The sequence below is a fragment of the Catharus ustulatus genome, chromosome 26 (assembly GCF_009819885.2).
Source record: "Catharus ustulatus isolate bCatUst1 chromosome 26, bCatUst1.pri.v2, whole genome shotgun sequence".
Classification (NCBI taxonomy): domain Eukaryota; kingdom Metazoa; phylum Chordata; class Aves; order Passeriformes; family Turdidae; genus Catharus; species Catharus ustulatus.
Genome location: NC_046246.1, coordinates 5285213 through 5303834, shown reverse-complemented (window position 1 = coordinate 5303834; position 18622 = coordinate 5285213). Strand labels below are relative to the sequence as shown.

General features: G+C 50.7%; 2 protein-coding genes across 2 annotated transcripts in view; one reads left to right on the top strand and one right to left on the bottom strand.

Annotated features, from left to right (window-relative positions):
• Positions 1-8665, bottom strand: part of SMAP2 (small ArfGAP2) — a 27206-nt gene extending 18541 nt beyond the window's left edge. Inside the window, 1 exon segment of the mRNA XM_033080837.2 lies at positions 8508-8665. Coding sequence (XP_032936728.1) covers positions 8508-8610 — 103 coding nt within the window. The 5' untranslated portion in view covers positions 8611-8665.
• COL9A2 (collagen type IX alpha 2 chain) overlaps positions 8609-18622 on the top strand; it is a 24287-nt gene continuing 14273 nt past the window's right edge. The window contains exons 1-3 of the mRNA XM_033081024.1: positions 8609-8670; positions 16291-16365; positions 18451-18514. Coding sequence (XP_032936915.1) covers positions 8609-8670; positions 16291-16365; positions 18451-18514 — 201 coding nt within the window. The remainder of the gene's footprint in view (positions 8671-16290; positions 16366-18450; positions 18515-18622) is intronic.

Genomic DNA, 18622 nt, shown 5'->3' with positions numbered 1-18622 from the left:
TGGATCCCAGGGAAATGTGTCCCCATCCATGGATTACAGAATTCCAGGGAAATGTGTTCTCATCCATGGATTACAGAATTCCAGGGAAATGTCTCATCCACTGATCCCAAACTGCTCCAGGGAAATCCCATCCAGAAATCCCCATCCATGGATCCCAAAGGGCTCCATGGAAATGTGTCCCTGTCCACTGATCCCAAACTGTTCCATGAGTGTCTCTACCCATCCATGGATGCTAAAACTGCTCCAGGGAATTGTGTCCCTGTCCATGGATTCAGAATTCCAGGGAAATGTGTCCCCATCCACTGATCCCAAACTGTTCCATGTCTGTCTCTGACCCATCCATGGATCCCAAACTGCTCCAGGGAAATCCCAGAACTGCTCAGGAAATGTGTCCCATCCATGGATTCCAGAATTCCAGGGAATTGTGTCCCTGTTCATGGATCCTAAAACTGCTCCAGGGAAATCCCAGAACTGCTCCAGGAATTCCATCCAAGAATCCCCATCCATGGATCCCAAACTGCAACAGGGAAATGTGTCCCCAATCCATGGATCCAGAACTGTTCCAAGGAATTCCATCCAGGAATCCCCACCCATGGATCCCAAACCGCAACAGGGAAATCTCAAACTGCCCCAGGGAAATGTGTCCCTGTCCATGCACTCCAGAATTCCAGGGAAATGTGTTCCTATCCATGGATTCCAGAATTCCAGGGAAATCCCAGAACTGTTCCAGGGAAATGTGGCCCCATCCATGGATTCAGAATCCCAGGGAAATGTGTCCCTGTCCATGCATCCCAGAATTCCAGGGAAATATATGTATATTTTTATACTTACATATATATTTTATATAGATGTAAAAATTAGAAATAAACCAAAAACAAGCTCAACCATTAATCCAGGCCCAGGCAAACCCAGCCTTGCACTCTGACCCCTCCCAAAGCTCAGATTGTCCCAGCTCAGTTCAGTCCCAGCTCAGCTCAGCTCTGTCCCAGGCCCATCCCTGCCAGGCAGAGCTGGAGCACCCTGAGCTATTCCTGATTTTTGGGTGGTTCAGGACCTGATTTGCATTTTGGAGCACGAGCTCCCCGTGCTCTGCAGCTCCTTTCCTTACATAACTCCTGGCAGTTTCTATAGGAACAAACTTTACTCCAGCTGGGAATCATGGGGCTGCTTTGGAGGAGGAAGCTTTCATTTAATTTTGAATTATTTATTTTAATATTTTTTAGTATTTTTTATATTGCTTTTTAATTATTTTTATTGTTGTATTTTTATTTTTTGTGGTATTGGATATTGCATTTTTTTAGTGAATTTTGTATTTTTTATTGTATCTTGTATTGTATTATTGTATCTTGTATAATTTTTATTACTTTATTATTATGTTTTTATTATTTTAATTTAGTTTATTGTATTTTTGTATTGTTTTATTGTATTGTTATTGTATTATTGTTTTTTACTGTATTTTGTACTGTATTTTTTATTGTATTATTGTATTTTTTACTGTATTTTGTATTGTATTATTGTATTTTTTATTGTATCTTGTATTGCATCTTATATCATATCTTGTATTTATTTTTTTATTACTTTATTGTTTTATTTTTTATTATTTTATTTTGTTTTACTGTATTTTTGTATTGTTTTATTGTATTGTATTTTTATTGTATTTTTAACTGTATTTTGTATTGTATTTTTATACCTTGTATTGTATTTCATTATTTATTCCATTATTTATTTATTTAATTTTCTTTATTTCATTTCTTTATTTATTTCATTATTATTTTATTCCTTTATTTTATTCCTTTATTTCTTTATTTTATTCCATTATTTTTTCCATTATTATTTCATTCCATTATTTTATTTATTTCATTATTTTATTTATTTTATTCCATTATTTTATTCCATTTCTTATTTATTTTATTCCATTATTTATTTTATTCCATTATTTATTTATTTTATTTCTTTATTTTATTCCATATTATTTCACTCCATTATTTTATTTATTTCATTATTTTATTTCATTATTTATTTTATTTCTTCCATTATTTTATTTCTTTATTTCTTATTTCATTTCTTTATTATTTTATTTCTTTATTTAATTTCTTTATTATTTTATTTTTTTTATTTCATTCCATATTTATTTCATTCCATTATTTATTTCATTCCATTATTTATTCCATTCCAATATTCCATTCCCTTTCCCTCCCCCGCCCAGGTGCTCTCAGGCTCATCCCCGTTCCTGGCAGTGCAGAACCCGAGCTCTGCTCAGAGGGATCCTCTCCAGTTGATTCCAGATTAAATCCCTGCTGGGAACGCTGAGGAGTTTTTATTCCTCTTGTTTGGAGGGGAAATTCCAGCTCTGCCCATCCCAGTTTGACCCTGCTCAGGTGCAGATCCCAAAGTGAATCCCAGAGCATTTCACAAACCTCTCAGAGCAGAAAAGTAGAATTATGGAAAATCCCAAAATAATGGGAAAAAATCCCCAAAAAAATGGAAAATCCCCCAAAAATGGGAAAATCCCAAAACAATGGGAAATTCCAAATAATAATGGAAAATCCCAAAACAATAATTGAAAACCCCAAATAATGGGAAATCCCAAAATAATGGAAAACCCCAAAATAATAATGGAAAAATCCCCAAATAATGAAAATCCCAAAACCATGAATAATCTCAAAACAATGGAAAAAAATTCCAAAATAATGAAAAAAAAATCCCAAAACAATGGAAAAAAATTCCCAAAGCAATGGGAAAAAAAATCCCAAAATGATGGAAAAAATCCCAAAACAATAGAAAAGATCCCAAAACAATAGAAAAAAACCCCAAAATACCGTGGCTCAAGTGAACACACAGCCCACACATCCAAGATTCCCTTCCTTAAGCTGAGCTTTGTCCTCATCCCACATTTCCTAAGCCAAGCTCAGCAGCTCCAGCTCCACAATTTTGAATTTTTGAAGGTTTTTACCCTCCACCTGCACTGCCATTCCCAGGATCCAGGGGATCCTTCCCAGAGGTTTAAAGAGATTTTAAAAGCTCCTTTGGAATTGCTCAGAAATTGAGCTGCAGTTCTGGAGGAGGAGAGTGAGTTATGCAGATGGTCAGGGAATATTTGCTTTGGGTTAGCAGGAGCTAGAGATGGCTCCATCCACCAGAAATGTCAAAAGTGCCTCAAAACTGCTTCAAAAGTGCCTCAAAACTGCTTCAAAAATGCCCTAAAAATGCCCAAAAATGCCCCAAAAGCACCTAAAAATGCCCTAAAACTGCCCCAATTCCTCAGAACTTCAGGCAGATACAGCCATTCACAAAAAATATCAAAAGTGCCCAAAACTGCCCCAATTCCTTGGAGGTCTGTTCATCAAATACAAAGGCCCCAACAAGGCCCCAACAAGGCCCCAACAAGGCCCCAACAAGGCCCCAACAAGGCCCCAACAAGGCCCAACAAGGCCCCAACAAGGCCCCAACAAGGCCCCAACAAGGCCCCAACAAGGCCCCAACAAGGCCCCAACAAGGCCCCAACAAGGCCCACAACCCCAACAAGGCCCCAACAATGAAGCAATTCCTCAGAGCTTCAGGTAGAGACAGCTCCATTCACCAAAAATACCAAAACTGCCCCCCAAACTGCCCCAAAATTGCAGCAAATCCCTGGAACTCCAGGCACAGACAGCTCCATTCACTAAAAATACCTAAAGCCCCAAACTGCTCCCAAAACCGTCCCAAAAATGCCTTAAAATGCTCCAAAAATGCCCCAATTCCTTGGAGCTTCAGGTAGAAACAGTTCCATTCAGCAAAAATACCAAAACTGCCCCAAAAAACTGCCCCAATTCCTCAGAGCTTCAGGTACAGACAGCTCCATTCACCAAAAATATCAAAAAGTGCCCCAAAATTGCAGCAATTCCCCCAAAACTGCAGCAATTCCTTAAAGCTCTGGGCAGAGACAGCTTCATTCACCAAAAACAAAAAAAAACTGCCCCAAAACTGCCCCAATTCCATTCACCAAAAATACCAAAAGTGCCCCCAAACTGCCCCAAAAATGCCCCAAATTGCCCCAAAAATGCCCCACCCCAAAACTGCAGCAATTCCTTGGAGTTCTGGACAGAGACAGCTCCATTCAACAAAAATACCAAAAAAGTCCCCAAAAACTTCCCCCAAAACTGCCCCAATTCCTCAGAGCTTCAGGTACAGACAGCTCCATTCACCAAAATACCAAAACTGCCCCAAAACTGCCCACCCTGCCCTGGCTCAGTTCCCCCCAAACACGAGGTTGGCCACAAAAAGAGGAAGAAGCAGTGAAAAGATTTCACCCCATTTCCTGCAAAACAAGAGCTCTGAGCAGGGTTTGCTGCTGCAGGAAAAGCAGAAAAAAAAAATTCACAGAATTTCACAGAATTTCACAATGCTTGGGTTGGAAGGAATTTAAAGTTGATTTAATTCCAGCTCTGCCATGGGCAAGCAAGGGGCAGCTCCCACTAGCCCAGGTTGTTCCCTGCAGAAAAAATGAGTTTTGCTTCCAGACATCCCTGGGAGTGCTGAGGGCACCATCTGTGATAGCACAGGGTTAAAAATGTTTCTGAAATCATGGGAATTACACAGAACAGATTCAGATGTGGAAAGAAAAGTTGGGTCTGGGAAAGGGAACCAGGCCTGGGAAGGAATGTTGGGCTTTGTCTTTATTGGATCATGTGAAACTGCACCTGTGTGATCATCATGTGATAAATAATATGATTGTTAAATGTGATAATTGTTTGGTAATTGAATATATTATTGTTTGATCATAATAAGAATCATGAGAAGCGATGCAATGGTAACAAGAATCAATACCTGAAAGTGTTGGGGCTGAATCCAGACATGACCATTGACTGATTGTACCTAAAATCCTGAAGTGTTGGGGCAGAACCCAAGAATCATGAGAAAGGATATTTGGGGACCTGATGGAAATCACAAGAATCCCTGCTTGGATAAGATCAATGTGTAAATAGAACAATATGGGTTTAATAATTATTATATAAGGAAAAGGGTATAAAAACCTGTCCATGTGGGGTCAGATTTGGGGTTGTACACCTGATTTCCAGACACAATCACACAATCACCCTGGATGATGTTTCTGTGCCAACATCTGGAGCCACCACGGGGCTCCTTTCCTTTCCCTGCAGTTATTGCAGGAGGAACAGCAGGGATCAGTGCTGGGAGAGCTCCAAAATTCACTAAAAATATCAAAACTGCCCCAAAATCCCTGGAACTCCAGGTACAGACAGCTCCAGCCACCAAAAATTTCACAACTGTGCCAAACCTGCAGCAAATCCCTGGAGCTCCAGGCAGAGACAGCTCCATTCAAAAATACCAAAACTGCCCCCAAATGGCCCCCAAATTGCAGCAAATCCTTGGAACTCCAGGTGCAGACAGTTCCATTCACCAAAAACACCAAAAGTGCCCCAGAATTCCAGCAATTCCCCCAAAACCACAGCAATTCCTTGGAGCTCTGAGTAGAGACACTTGCATTCACCAAAAATACCAAAACTGCCCCAAAACCACCCTAAAACTGCCCCAAATCCCTGGAGCTCCAGGCAGAGACAGCTCCATTCACCAAAAATACCAAAACTGCCCCCAAACCCTTGGAACTACAGGCAGAGACAGTTCCATTCACCAAAAATACCAAAACTACCCCAAAACTGTCCCAAAAACTGCCCCAAATCCCTGGAACTCCAGGCAGAGAGAGCTCAATTCACCAAAAATACCAGAACTACCCAAAATGGCCCCAAAAATGCAGCAAATCCTTGGAACACCAGGCACACACAGCTCCATTCAATAAAAATACCAAAACTGCCCCAAAATCACCTCAAAATTGCCCCCAAAATTGCCCCAAATCCCTGGAGTTCCAGGCAGAGACAGCTCCATTCACCAAAAATACCAAAACTGCCCCAAAATTGCCCAAAACTGCCTCAAAACTGCTCCAAATCCCTGGATCTCCAGGTAGAGACAGCTCCATTCACCAAAAACACCAAAACTGCCCCAAAATTACCCAGAAATGCCCCAAAACTGCCCCAAAACTGCAGCAAATCCCTGAGCTCCAGGCACAGAGCAGCTCCCGTGGCCACGCACGCCCTGCAGGAGGAGATTTCCCCCTGGCAGGATCCTCATTAGTGCAGGGGGTAATTAGTGGATCAGATAACCCCAGCTGCTCTCCAGGCCTGGTGCAATCCCAGCTTTGGAAAGGCTGAACTCCACACTAGAAATTCATTATAATTAAAATAATAATTATGATAATAATTAAAACGGAATTGTGAGCTCCAGCACCTCGACACCCGGAGCTGTGGGGTTGAATTTATTTATTTATTATTATTATTTATTATTATTTATTTATCATTATTTATTTATATTTATTTATTTATTATTTATTTATGGGATTTGCTGTCTCAGGGTTGGGGAGGATGAGATAAAGGAATTATTTCTGCCCTTAGAGATAAAAGTTTGGCACATCCTGACCTCCAACACACCTCCATCCCAAAGCCAGGTGTGCTCCAGGCACAGCTGGGATGGATGAAGGATTTTTAGGGTGAAAAAATCGTAATTATCTCTTTTTTTTTATTGTTTGAGGGGTTCTGCAGTTTTTGAGGTCACACCAAGCTCTTTGTTTACAGATGGATTTGGCCAATCCCTCCCCCAAGTTCACTTCCAGCAGCTCTTGGGCAACAAGGCTCAAGTCCAGATCTCCAAGTGATTACAGCAGCTCATTAAAATGGGATTTTTGGGGCAAATTTTAACTCTTGCTGCAGGAAAACAAAGCAGCAAGCAGAGAGCAGCACCAGGGGACAAGGAACAATTTGATTCCTTTGTTTTGTCCTCTGGAATTCAAATATTTCCTTTCTCAGATAGATCAGGGTCACAGAAATCAGAAAAACATAGAATGGTTTGGGTTGGGAATGACCTTAAAACTCATCTTGTCCCTTCCACCATCCCAGGGTGGCCTTGGACAATTCCAGGGATGGGGAAGCCACAGATTCTGTGCCAGGAATTCTCCTCACAGGGGAAAAAAGAAAAAAAACAGGTGGGAAAAGAAGCAGAGGATAAAAATCTGGAATTGCTGCAGTGGTTCATGATGAGGTTCCAGCTCCTGTCACTGCCATGCCAGCCCAGGTGACAGGATGTGACTCCCCAGCTGGAATTCCCTCCATCAATTCTGATCAATTCTGCTTTTCCACCTCCAGGAGAGGTTCCCGGGATTCCCACAGGGAGATTTGGGGCCAGAGGAGCCGCAGCAGCAGCTCCAGGTGAGATTCGCACCAAACACAGCCGTGCTCAGCCAAAACTTGGGGGTTTTACCCCAAAAACCACCGCGCTCCTTCCCCCAAATCCACGCTGCTGTGGCCACAAAACCAGCCTGATGTACGCCCCAAACCACGGCGTTGCTTCCTGCAAAACCACCTTGTTCTTATCCCCAAAACCACCTTATTCCTGTCCCAAAACCACCCTGTTCTTGTCCCCAAAACCACCCTGTTCTTGTCCCCAAAACCACCCTGTTCTTGCTCCCAAAACCACCCTGTTCTTGTCCCCAAAACCGCCCTGTTCTTGCTCCCAAAACCACCTTATTCTTGTCCCCAAAACCACCCTGTTCTTGTCCCCAAAACCACCCTGTTCTTGCTCCCAAAACCACCTTATTCTTGTCCCCAAAACCGCCCTGTTCTTGGCCCCAAAACCGCCCTGTTCTTGGCCCCAAAACCACGCTGTTCTTGTCCCCAAAACCACCTTGTTCTTGTCCCCAAAACCACGCTGTTCTTGTCCCCAAAGCCACGCTGTTCTTGCTCCCCAAAACCACCCTAATATTGCCCCCAAATCACGAAGCCTTCCCCTAAACCCACCGGGTTCTTTCCACCAAAACCACTCAATTCTCGCCCCACAATCCGCCCTGCTCTCTGTCCAAAATCAGCTCGTTCTCTCCCCCAGATCACGAAGCTTTCCCCTAAAACCACCGGGTTGTTTCCACCAAAACCCACCCGGTCCTGACCCCAAACCCTCCCGGCTCTGTGCCCCAAACCCACCCCGTTCTCGCCCCCAATCCCCCCGCTCTGTGCCCCAAACCCACCCCGTTCCTGACCCCAAATCCGCCCGGCTCTGTGCCCCAAACCCGCCCGGCTCTGTGCCCCACACCCCTCCGGTTCTCCGTCCCAATCCCCCCGTTCTGTGCCCCAAACCCCTCCGGTTCTTGACCCCAAACCCCTCCGGTTCTCGCCCCCAATCCCCCCCGTTCTGTGCCCCAATGCCCCCGTTATGTGCCCCCGGACCCCGCTCTGGTTCCGCCGCCGCCGCCCCCGCGCCAGCCCCGTAACCGCCGGGGCAGCACCGTTGTCCTCCCGCCACCCCCGCAGCGCTCCCACCGGGCTTCTGGCGGAACCCACGAGACCCAACCGGGGGTGCCCGACCCTCGGGGGAGCGGCGACACCGGAGAGCACCGAGCAGCGCGGCCGGTGGGGGGGTGCATCCGGTGCGGCGCCGGCTCAGCAGGCCCCGGCGCCCATCCGCGCTACCTTTGGCCTGGCAGTCGGCGCAGAACTTGTTCTCGTCCTCGGCCAGCAGCCCGGCCAGCACCGCCTGGTAGCGCTCCACGTCCCGCACCGATTTTCCCGTCATGGCGGCGGCCGGCGCTGCCCGCCCGCGGGTCACGGCCGGCCCGCCCGCTTCCTGCTTCCGGTATGGGCGGGGCTTCCACCGGGGGAGGAGCCAATCAGCGCCGGCCCCGCGCGGCAACGCCCCCCGCGCACCGGCGGTGCTGAGCGCTGATTGGTTGCGGCGCGCCCGAGGCAGCCAATAGGAAGGGAGGGGCGGGGCTATCCAGAGTATGAATGGGGAGGGTCACGTGGTGAGAATGGGGGGTGTGGGGACAGTGGGGGACACGGGAGGGGACAGTGGGGGGAACTGGGGGGAACAGGCAGGGCACGGGGGACACAAGGGACACAGGGGTGTGGGGGGATGGCCGGGGGGCCCGGGGGGCCCGGGGGTGCTGGGTGGGAGGTTTGTGGGGGGCTATGGGGTGATGGGTGAAAGTCCAGGGATGCTGGGTGAGGGATCTTGGGGGGCCCTGGAGTGCTGGGAGTGCTGGGTAAGGGATCTTGGGGGTCTCTGGAGTGCTGGGTGGGGGTACAGGGATGCTAGATGGGGGTTTGGAGAGGCTCAGGGATGCTGGGTGAGGGTTCTTGGGGGGCCCTGGGGTGCTGGATGTGCTGGGTGGGGGATCTTGGGGGTCTCTGGGGTACTGGGAGTGCTGGGTGGGAGGTTTTTGGGGGGCTATGGAATGCTGGATGAGGGTTTGGGGGTGCTCAGGGTGCTGGGTGGGGGTTCTTGGGGGGTCCTGGGGTGCTGGATGTGCTGGGTGAGGGTACAGGGATGCTGGGTGGGGGATATTGGGGGGCTCTGGGGTGCTGGGAGTGCTGGGTGGGAGATTTTTGGGGGCTATGGGATGCTGAATGGGGGTTTGGGGGTGCTCAGGGGTGCTGGGTGGGGGATTTTGGGGGTTTTGGAGTGCCAGGTGGGGGTCCAGAGATTCTAGGTGGGGAATCTTGGGGGGCTCTGGAGTGCTGGGAGTGCTGGGTGGGGGTACAGGGATGCTAGATGGGGGTTTGAGGGGCTCAGGGGTGCTGGGTGGGGGTTCTTGGGGGGCCCTGAGGTGCTGGATGTGCTGGGTGGGAGGTTTTTGGGGGCTATGGGATGCTGAATGGGGGTTTGGGGGTGCTCAGGGGTGCTGGGTGGGGGTCTAGAGATTCTAGGTGAGGGATCTTGGGAGTCTCTGGGGTGCTGGGAGTGATGGGTGGGGGTACAAGGACGCTGGGTGAGGGATATTGGGGATCTTCGGGGTGCTGGGAGTGCTGGGTGGGAGGTTTTTGGGGGGCTATGGGATGCTGAATGGGGATTTTGGGGGTGCTCAGAGGTGCTGGGTGGGGGATTTTGGGGGCTTTGGAGTGCTGGGTGGGGGTCCAGAGATTCTAGGTGAGGAATCCTGGGGGGCTCTGAAGTGCTGGGAGTGCTGGGTGGGGGTCCAGGGATTCTGGGTGTGGTATTTTTGGGGACCCTGGGGTGCTGTCCCTTGGGCTGCAGGGTGACCTGGCTGCTGGCCGTGCTTAGGAGAGAATTTCAGCACCGGCAGTACCCGAAAAACCGCGATCAATCGAGCAATGACAGAAATCTGTCACGGACGTGCTCCGAGGGACAGCCAGAATTACAAAACCCTCCCAAAAGCGCCACTCGTGTCCCAAGAAGGGACAGGGACAGTGCTGGGACACTCGGGCACGAGCAGCAGCATCCCAGCAGCTCCGGCAGGGAGACATCCTAAAGGAGGATTCTTTTAATTCGGGAAATAACTCAAAAAGTCCGAGAGATTGAGCTGAAATAAAACCCAAAGCCATGAAAGATAAAGACTTTGTTTCACCCTATAAAAAGTTACTTGTGGGGCCAGTGAGGCGTGGAAGGGAAAATGCCAACCCCAAATGGGAGCATTGTGGGATCGAAGAGTTAAAAAAGATGATTAAAGGAGGAGGAGGAGGAGGAGGAAATGGCCGGGATGAATCATCCCTGTTCCTGGGAGTGGGGGGCGGCTGCTGGGGAAGGTGGGAAGGGGAATGGGAATGGGAATGGGAAGGGGAATGGGATGGGGAATGGAAATGGGAAGGGCAATGGGGATGGGAATGAGAACAGGAATGAAAAGTTAACTGGGAAGGGGAACGGGAATGGAATGGGAATGGGAACAGGAATGAAATGGGAAGGGGAATGGAAATGGGAAGGGCAGTGGGGATGGGAATGAGAACAGTTAACTGGGAAGGGGAATGGAAATGGGAAGGGCAATGGGAATGGAAGGGGAACAGAAGCGGGAATGGGAATGGGGATGGGAATGGGAAGGGGAACAGGAATGGGAAGGGGAAGTGCAACAGGAAAGGGAAGGAGAATGGGAACAGGAATGGAATGGGAACTGGGTATGGAAATGGGAAGGGGAATGGGAACGGGAAGGGAATGGGAACTGGGAACGGGAATGGAATGGGAAAAGAAAGGGGAATGGGAACACGAACGGGAAGGGGAATGGGAAGGGAAACAGGAATGGAATGGGAATGGGAACTGGGTATGGGAAGGGGAAGGGGAATGGGAACATGAACGGGAATGGGAACAGGAAGGGGAAGGGCAACAGGAAAGGGAATGGGAATGGAATGGGAATAGAATGAGAAGGGGAATGAGAACAGGAAAGGGGAACGGGGATGGAAATGGGAACAGGAATGGGAACTGGGAACAGGAATGGGGAATGGGAATGAGAACAGGAATGGTATGGGAATGGGAATTGGGAAGGGGAATGGGAATGGGAACAGGAATGGGAACAGGAAGGGTAATGGAATGGAATGGGAAGGGGAATGGGAACAGGAAGGGGAATGGGGATGGAAATGGGAACAGGAAGGGGAATGGGAAGGGAAACAGGAATGGTATGGGAATGGGAATTGGGAATGGGAAGGGGAATGGGAATGGGAACAGGAAGGGTAATGAAATGGAATGGAATGGGAAGGGGAATGGGAACAGGAATGGGAAGGGGAATGGGAACAGGAAGTGGAATGGGGATGGAAATAGGAACAGGAAGGGGAATGGGAAGGGAAACAGGAATGGAATGGGAATGGGAACTGGGTATGGGAAGGGGAATGGGAACATGAATGGGAATGGGAACAGGAAGGGGAAGGGCAACAGGAAAGGGAATGGGAATGGAATGGGAATAGCATGGAAAGGGGAATGGGAAGAGGAAGGGGAATGGGAAGGGAATGGGAACTGGAAATGGGAATGCGAATGGAATGGGAACAGAAAGAGGAATGGGAACACAAACGAGAATGGGAAGGGGAATGGGAATGGGACATCCCTCCCCCATGGGAATTGCCCCTGTGACCCCCGCTTCCCTCCCGGTGCCTCTCTGGACACACGGGGACATCCCCGAGGGGCTGTGCAGGGGTCACAGGGGAGGAACTGAGGCAGGAATTGGGGCAGGAATCCCCCAGGAGCTTCCCTGGGGTGGCAGGAGTTGGTCCCAGTGCCACCCCCATCTCAGGGCGTGGGGGAGCTGCAGTGGCACCGGGGTGGGGACACCACGGGCACCCCCTGGGACATCCTGGCCGGGCTGTCCCCGGCAGCAGCTCCCCAGCTCATCCCTGTCCTGTCCCAGCCCAAATCCTGTGCCAAATCCTGTCCCAGCGTGCCAAATCCTGTTCCATTGTACCAAATCTTGTCCCAATCATGCCAAATTCCATCCCCAACCATGCCAAATCCTGTCCCCACGTGACAAAATCTGTCTCCATCATGCCAAATTCCATTCCATCGTGCCAAATCCTGACCCCATCGTGCCAAATCCCGTCCCAACTGTACCAAATTCTGGGCCATCGTGTCAAATCCTGTCCCTACCATGCTAAAATCTGTCCCCACATGCCAAATCTTGTCTCCATCATGCCAAATCCTGTCCTCACATGCCACAATCTTGTCCCCACCATGCCAAAATCTGTCCCTATGTGCCAAATTCCATCCCAGCATGCCAAACCCTGTCCCATCGTGCCAAATCCTGTCCCCATCATGCCAAATTCCATCCCCAACCGTGCCAAATTCTGTCCCCACCATGCCAAATCCTGTCCCTACGTGCCAAATCCCATCCCAACCAAGCCAAATCCTGTGCCATCGTGCCAAATCCTGTCCCTACGGCGCCAAAATCTGTCCCCACGTGCCAAATCTTATATCCATCATGCAAAATCCTGTCCCCACGTGCCAAAATCCTGTCCCCACTGTGCCAAAATCTGTCCTCACGTGCCAAATCTTGTCCCCATTGTGCCAAATCCTGACCCCACGTGCCAAAATCCTGACCCCACCACGCCAAAATCTGTCCCTATGTGCCAAATCCCATCCCAGCGTGCCAAACCCTGTCCCATCGTGCCAAAATCTGCCACCATGTGCCAAATCCTGTCCCGTCGTGCCAAATCCCGTCCCCATTGTGCCAAATTCAGTCCCCATCGTCCCCAAAATCTGTCCCCATCCAGCTCACAGCAGCCCCGGGCTCACCTGAGAGGGGCGGGGACCTCTGTTCCATATTCATGAGCGTTTTCCTCCTCCCCCTCCTCCTCCTCCTCCTCCTCCCCTCCTCCTCCTCCTCCCCCGCTCCTCCCCGTGTCCCGGAGCGCTGGAGCCGCCGCTCGGTGCCAGTCCCGCTCGGTGCCAGCCCGGCTCGCCATGGCCCGTGTCACCCTCGTGTCGCAGCTCTGGCTCCTGCTCCAGCTCTGCTGCCTCTGCCTGGCCCAGCTCGTGAGTGCCGAGCCCGAGCCGGGCTGGAACGGGACAGGGAGGGGATGGAGAAGGGATGGAGAAAGGAGGGAGAGGGAATTGAAAAGGGATAGAGAGGAGATGGAGAGGGGAGGGGATGGAGAAGGGATGGAGAAGGGATGGAGAAAAGAGGGAATTGAAAAGGGATAGGGAGGAGATGGGGAGGGAGAGGGGATGGAGAAGAGATTGAGAGAGAATTGAGATAGAGAGGGGATGAAGAGGGGATAGAGGGGGAATAAAAAGGGATTGAGAGGGGATAGAGAGGGAATTGAAATGGAGAAGGGATGGAGAAGGGACAGAGAGGGAATTGAGATAGAGAGGCGATGGAGAAGGGATTGAGAGGGGATAAGAGGGGGAATTGAGATGGAGAAGGGATAGAGAGAGAATTGAGATGGAGAAGGAGATAGAAAAGGGATAAAGAGGGGATAGAGGGGGAATGGAGAGGGGATTGAGAGGGGATAGAGGGGGAATTGAGATGGAGAAGGGACACAGAGGAGTTGGAGAGGAGATGGAGAAGGAATTGAGAGGGGACAGAGAGGGGGATTGAGAAGGGAAAGAGGGGGAATTGAGAGGAGATGGAGAAGGGATTGAGAGGGAATTGAGGTGGAGAGGGGACACAGGAAATTAAGAGGAAATGGAGAGAGAATTGAGAGGGGACAGAGAGGGGATTGAGAAGGGATAGAGAGGGAATTGAGAGGAGATGGAGAAGAGATTGAGAGGGAATTAAGAGGGGATGGAGGAGGAATGAAGCAGAGACAGAGAGGAGATGGAGAGAGGGTGGAGAGGGAATTGAGAGGGGATGGAGAAGAGATTGAGAGCGAATTGAGAGGGGACAGAGAGGGGATGGAGAAAGAATAGAGAGAAGATGGAGAGGGGATGGAGAAGGGATAGAGAAGGAATTGAGAGAAGATGGAGAAGGGACAGAGAGGGGATGGAGAAGGGATTGAGAGCGAATTAAGAACGGATGGAGAAGGAATAAAGAAAGGACATTCCCCATCTCTGCTCCCTCGCAGTCCTGAGCACTTTTAGGTGTTTTATTCCCCCAGCCCTTTTCCCTTGCTTTTCCCAGGAATTCCCCCCGGGAGGGTGGGAACAGCCCCAGCCCCTCAGACCTCTCTGGGCTGGAAACTCGGGAATTGTTGGCTAAACAAGTTCAGTTTGGTTTTCCCCCTGGAGCAGCAGTGGGGGGCTCTGTCATTCCCGCTGGATTTTGTGGGAAATTTGCTTTTTCTTTTTTTTCTTTTCCTGGGAAATTTGCTTTTCTTTTTTTTCTTTTCCTGGGAAATTTGCTTTTTCTTTTTTTCTTTTCCTGGGAAATTTGCTTTTTCTTTCCTGGGATGTGCTGCAGATCTGGACTGAGCAGGGCTGGGGGGCTCTCGAGGGGTCCCTGTGGATTCTCCAGACTCACCCAGGGGCAGGAGAAAATGGATCTGGAGAAGGGGAAGGAGAGCCCTGGAAAGGGGCCGGCAGTGGGATTCCACCTGGAAAAACTCTCCTTGCTTTACAACTAAAAAAAAAAAATCAGATTTTAGAGGTTTTGGGAATTTGGGGAATTTTTTCCATGTGGCTCCTGAGCTGCCTGTTGGAAACTGGGGGACAAATCCTTCCTAAACCCCCCCAGGATCCCCACGGGGGCAGGGGAGCAGGGCAGGGGGGATGTGGGGAATTTGGGAACAAGGAACCCATTGGAATTCATTCCTCGGGCAGGACAAAGGTGCCATTCAGGGGCGATCCCAGCGATGGGAACTCAGGTGGAGCTGGGGCTCTCCTGTCCTGCACAGAACCAGCAGCACCTCTCCTCCTATAGATTTACATTTATTCCTTAGATTTATATTTATTTTTAAATTGGTTGGAGGAGCTGCAGGAGTGCAGCCCAGCCTCTGTCTGCTTCCCATTTCCAGGAACACCAGGGCTCCAGGACTGGAATTTTTTCCCCCTGAACTCCCTGTTAGGATAACAGAGGTTTCTTTTCTGAGTCCTGTGCAAACCTCAAAGCCAGGACTGGGAGCTTCCCTGAAAGGAGCTTTTGTCCAGAGCCTGGGAGCAGAGCCAGCCCAGCCCAGGAGAGCTCTCAGGAGGGGCTGGGGGTCCCCACCTCAGCCTGGGGTTTTGGGCACATAAATCCTGCCAGAAATCCCACCCTGAGCTAAAAGGGGTCTCTGGAAGTGCTGCCTCACCCCATGGACTCCCTGCTCTGTTGGGGCAGGGAAAGGGGGAGCAGAGGTGGGAGAGAAATGCTTGGAGATGCTGCTCCAGCCAGGCAGGAGCTGCAGGGAAAGGGGGAGCAGAGATGGGAAAAAATGTGATCCCATGGAAATCCACTCCATGGGGGCAGGAAACTCTTGGATACCAGGGAAAGAGGGAGCAGAGATGGGGTTAAAATGTGATCCCATGGAAATCCTGCTCCACTGGGGCAAGAGATCCTTGGATACCAGTGAAAGAGGGAACAAAAATGGGGTAAAAATGTGATTCCAGGGAGATCCTGCACCACTGGGGTAAGAGATCCTTGGACACTGGGAAAAGAGGCAACAAAAATGGGATAAAAATGTGATTCCATGAAGATCTCACTCCATGGGGGTAGGAAACTCTTGGACACTGGGAAAGAGGGAGCAGAGATGGGGTGAAAATGTGATTCCATTGAAATCCTGCTCTGTTGGGGCAGGAAACTCTTGAATAACCAGTGAAAGAAGGAGCAAAAATGGGGTAAAAATTTAATCCCATGGAAATCCTGCTCCATGGGGGCAGGAAACTCTTGGACATTGGGGAAAGAGGAAGCAAAGGTGGGGTAAAAAAATAAAATTTCCCCATGGACAGCAGAGCAGGAGATGGGAGAAACGGGATAAAACTGGGCAGGGAATGAGGAGCTGTGAGGAAATTTCCTGGATTTCCCATCCATCCGTGCTGGGGCATCCCCTGGGCTGTTCTCCATCCCTGGCCCATTCCAGGGGCTCCCCAGTTTCTCTGCAGTGGATCCCATCCCTTTTTCCACAGCGAGGGCCTCCAGGAGAGCCCGGCCCTCGAGGGCCCCCCGGTCCCCCAGGAGTGCCAGGAGCCGATGGCATCGACGTGAGTGCTGGGGAGGGAGGGGACCGCACAAAAGGGACATTGTGAGTGGCACAGCTCCTGCTCCCTGCCCTGATTTGGGGCACACGGAGCAGCCCCAGCTCCAGATGCTGCTCCCCAAATCGGGAATTGGGGCTGGATGGGGTTTTGGGGAGGGTGGGGGGACAGTGACATCCCATGGGGTTCCTGCAGGGGGGTGTAGGGGGGGGTTGTGGCTCTGGGGGTCTGAACAGAGGGGAGCCCTGTGAGGGAGCAGAAAGTGTCCTTTCTCCTGGATGAGCTGCTTTTTAATGTTATTTTAGTGGTATTTTAGTTTTATTTACCTAGGGCAGCCACAGCGCTTTGGAAACCCCAGAACAACCCTGACAAACCCCAGAACAACCCTGACAAAACCCCAGAACCACCCTGACAAACCCCACAACCACCCTCACAAATCCCAGTAAAACCCTGATAAAACCCCACAACAGCCCTGACAAAAACCCAGGACAATCTTGACAAAACCCCAGAACAATCCTGACAAAACCCCAGAACAACCCTCACAAAATCCCACTTCACAAAACCCAGCTCAACCCTGACAAAACCCCAAAACAACCCTGACAAAACCCCAGAATAACCCTGACAAAACCCCAAAACAACCCTGACAAATCCCAGCAGAACCCTCACAAAACCCCACTTCATAAACCCCAATAAACCCTCCCAAACCCCAATAAATCCCTCCCAAACCCCAATAAATCCCTCACCCAGCCCCACCCTGCCCTGCCCTTGGGACCCAGGGTCCCTCCTGTCTTTGGGGTGGCACAGGGACCCCGATGGCCCAGCCAGGCTCTGTGGGGTGACTGATCCCTGTCCCTGTCCCTGTCCCCAGGGTGACAAAGGCCCCGCTGGAGCCCCGGCTCTCCGGTGAGTATCCCCCATCCCTGACCCCACGATCCTGAGGGGTCATCCCAGCCTGATCCCAAATACCTGAGGGGTCATCCCACCCTGATTCTGCTCATCCCACCCTGACCCCAAATAACAGAGGGGCTCATCCCACCCTGATTCTGCTCATCCCACCCTGACCCCACAGTCCAACCTGAGCCTGCTCATCCCAACCTGGTCCCAAATACCAGAGAGGCTCATCCTACCCTGACCCCACACTCCAGAGGGACTCATCCCAACCTGACCCTGCTCATCCCAACCTGACCCCACATCCCAACCTGACCCCACACTCCGGAGGGGCTCATCCCAACCTGACCCCCCAGTCCAACCTGACCCCACTCATCCCACCCTGATCCCAAATACTTGAGGGGCTCATCCCACCCTGACCCCACACTCCAGAGGGGATCATCCCACCCTGATCCCATTCATCCCACCCTGATCCCACATCCTAACCTGACCCTGCTCATCCCACCCTGATCCCAAATACCAGAGGGGTTCATCCCACCCTGACCCCCCTTTTCCAGAGGGGCTCATCCCACCCTGACCCCGCTCATCCCATCCCTGACCCCACAGTCCAGAGGGGTGATCCCACCCTGACTCCACAATCCAACCTGACCCTGTTCATCCCATCCTGACCCTGCTCATCCCATCCGGACCTGCTCATCCCAGCCTGATCCCAAATAACAGAGTGGCTCATCCCAACCTGATTCCGCTCATCCCACCCTGACCCCAGAGTCCAACCTGAGCCTACTCATCCCACCCTGATCCCAAATACTTGAGGGGCTCTTCCCAACCTGACCCCACATCCCAACCTGACCCCACAATCCAGAGGGGCTCATCCCAACCTGATCCCATTCATCCCAACCTGACCCTGCTCATCCCACCCTGATACCAAATTCCAGAGGGGCTCATCCCACTCTGATCCCAAATTCCAGAGGGGCTCATACTGCCCTGACCCCACACTCCAGAGGGGATCATCCCAACCTGACCCTGCTCATCCCACCCTGACCCTGCTCATCCCAACCTGATACCAAATTCCAGAGGGGCTCATCCCACCATAACCCTGCTCATCCCAACCTGACCCCACATCCCACCTGACCCCACATCCCACCCTGACCCCACATCCCACCCTGACCCCACACCCCTGATCCCACCTTTTCTCCTTTGCAGGGTGTCAAGGGCGAGCCTGGAGCCCCCGGTCCTGGATGGACCTGCAGGGAAGCCGGGCATCGATGTGAGAACTGACCCCATCCCCTCAGCTGTCCCTGCCAACTCCTCCTGTCCCACACAAAAACATCCCAAACCCCTTCGTGCAGGAGCTGAAAGCACCTTGAGAACCCCA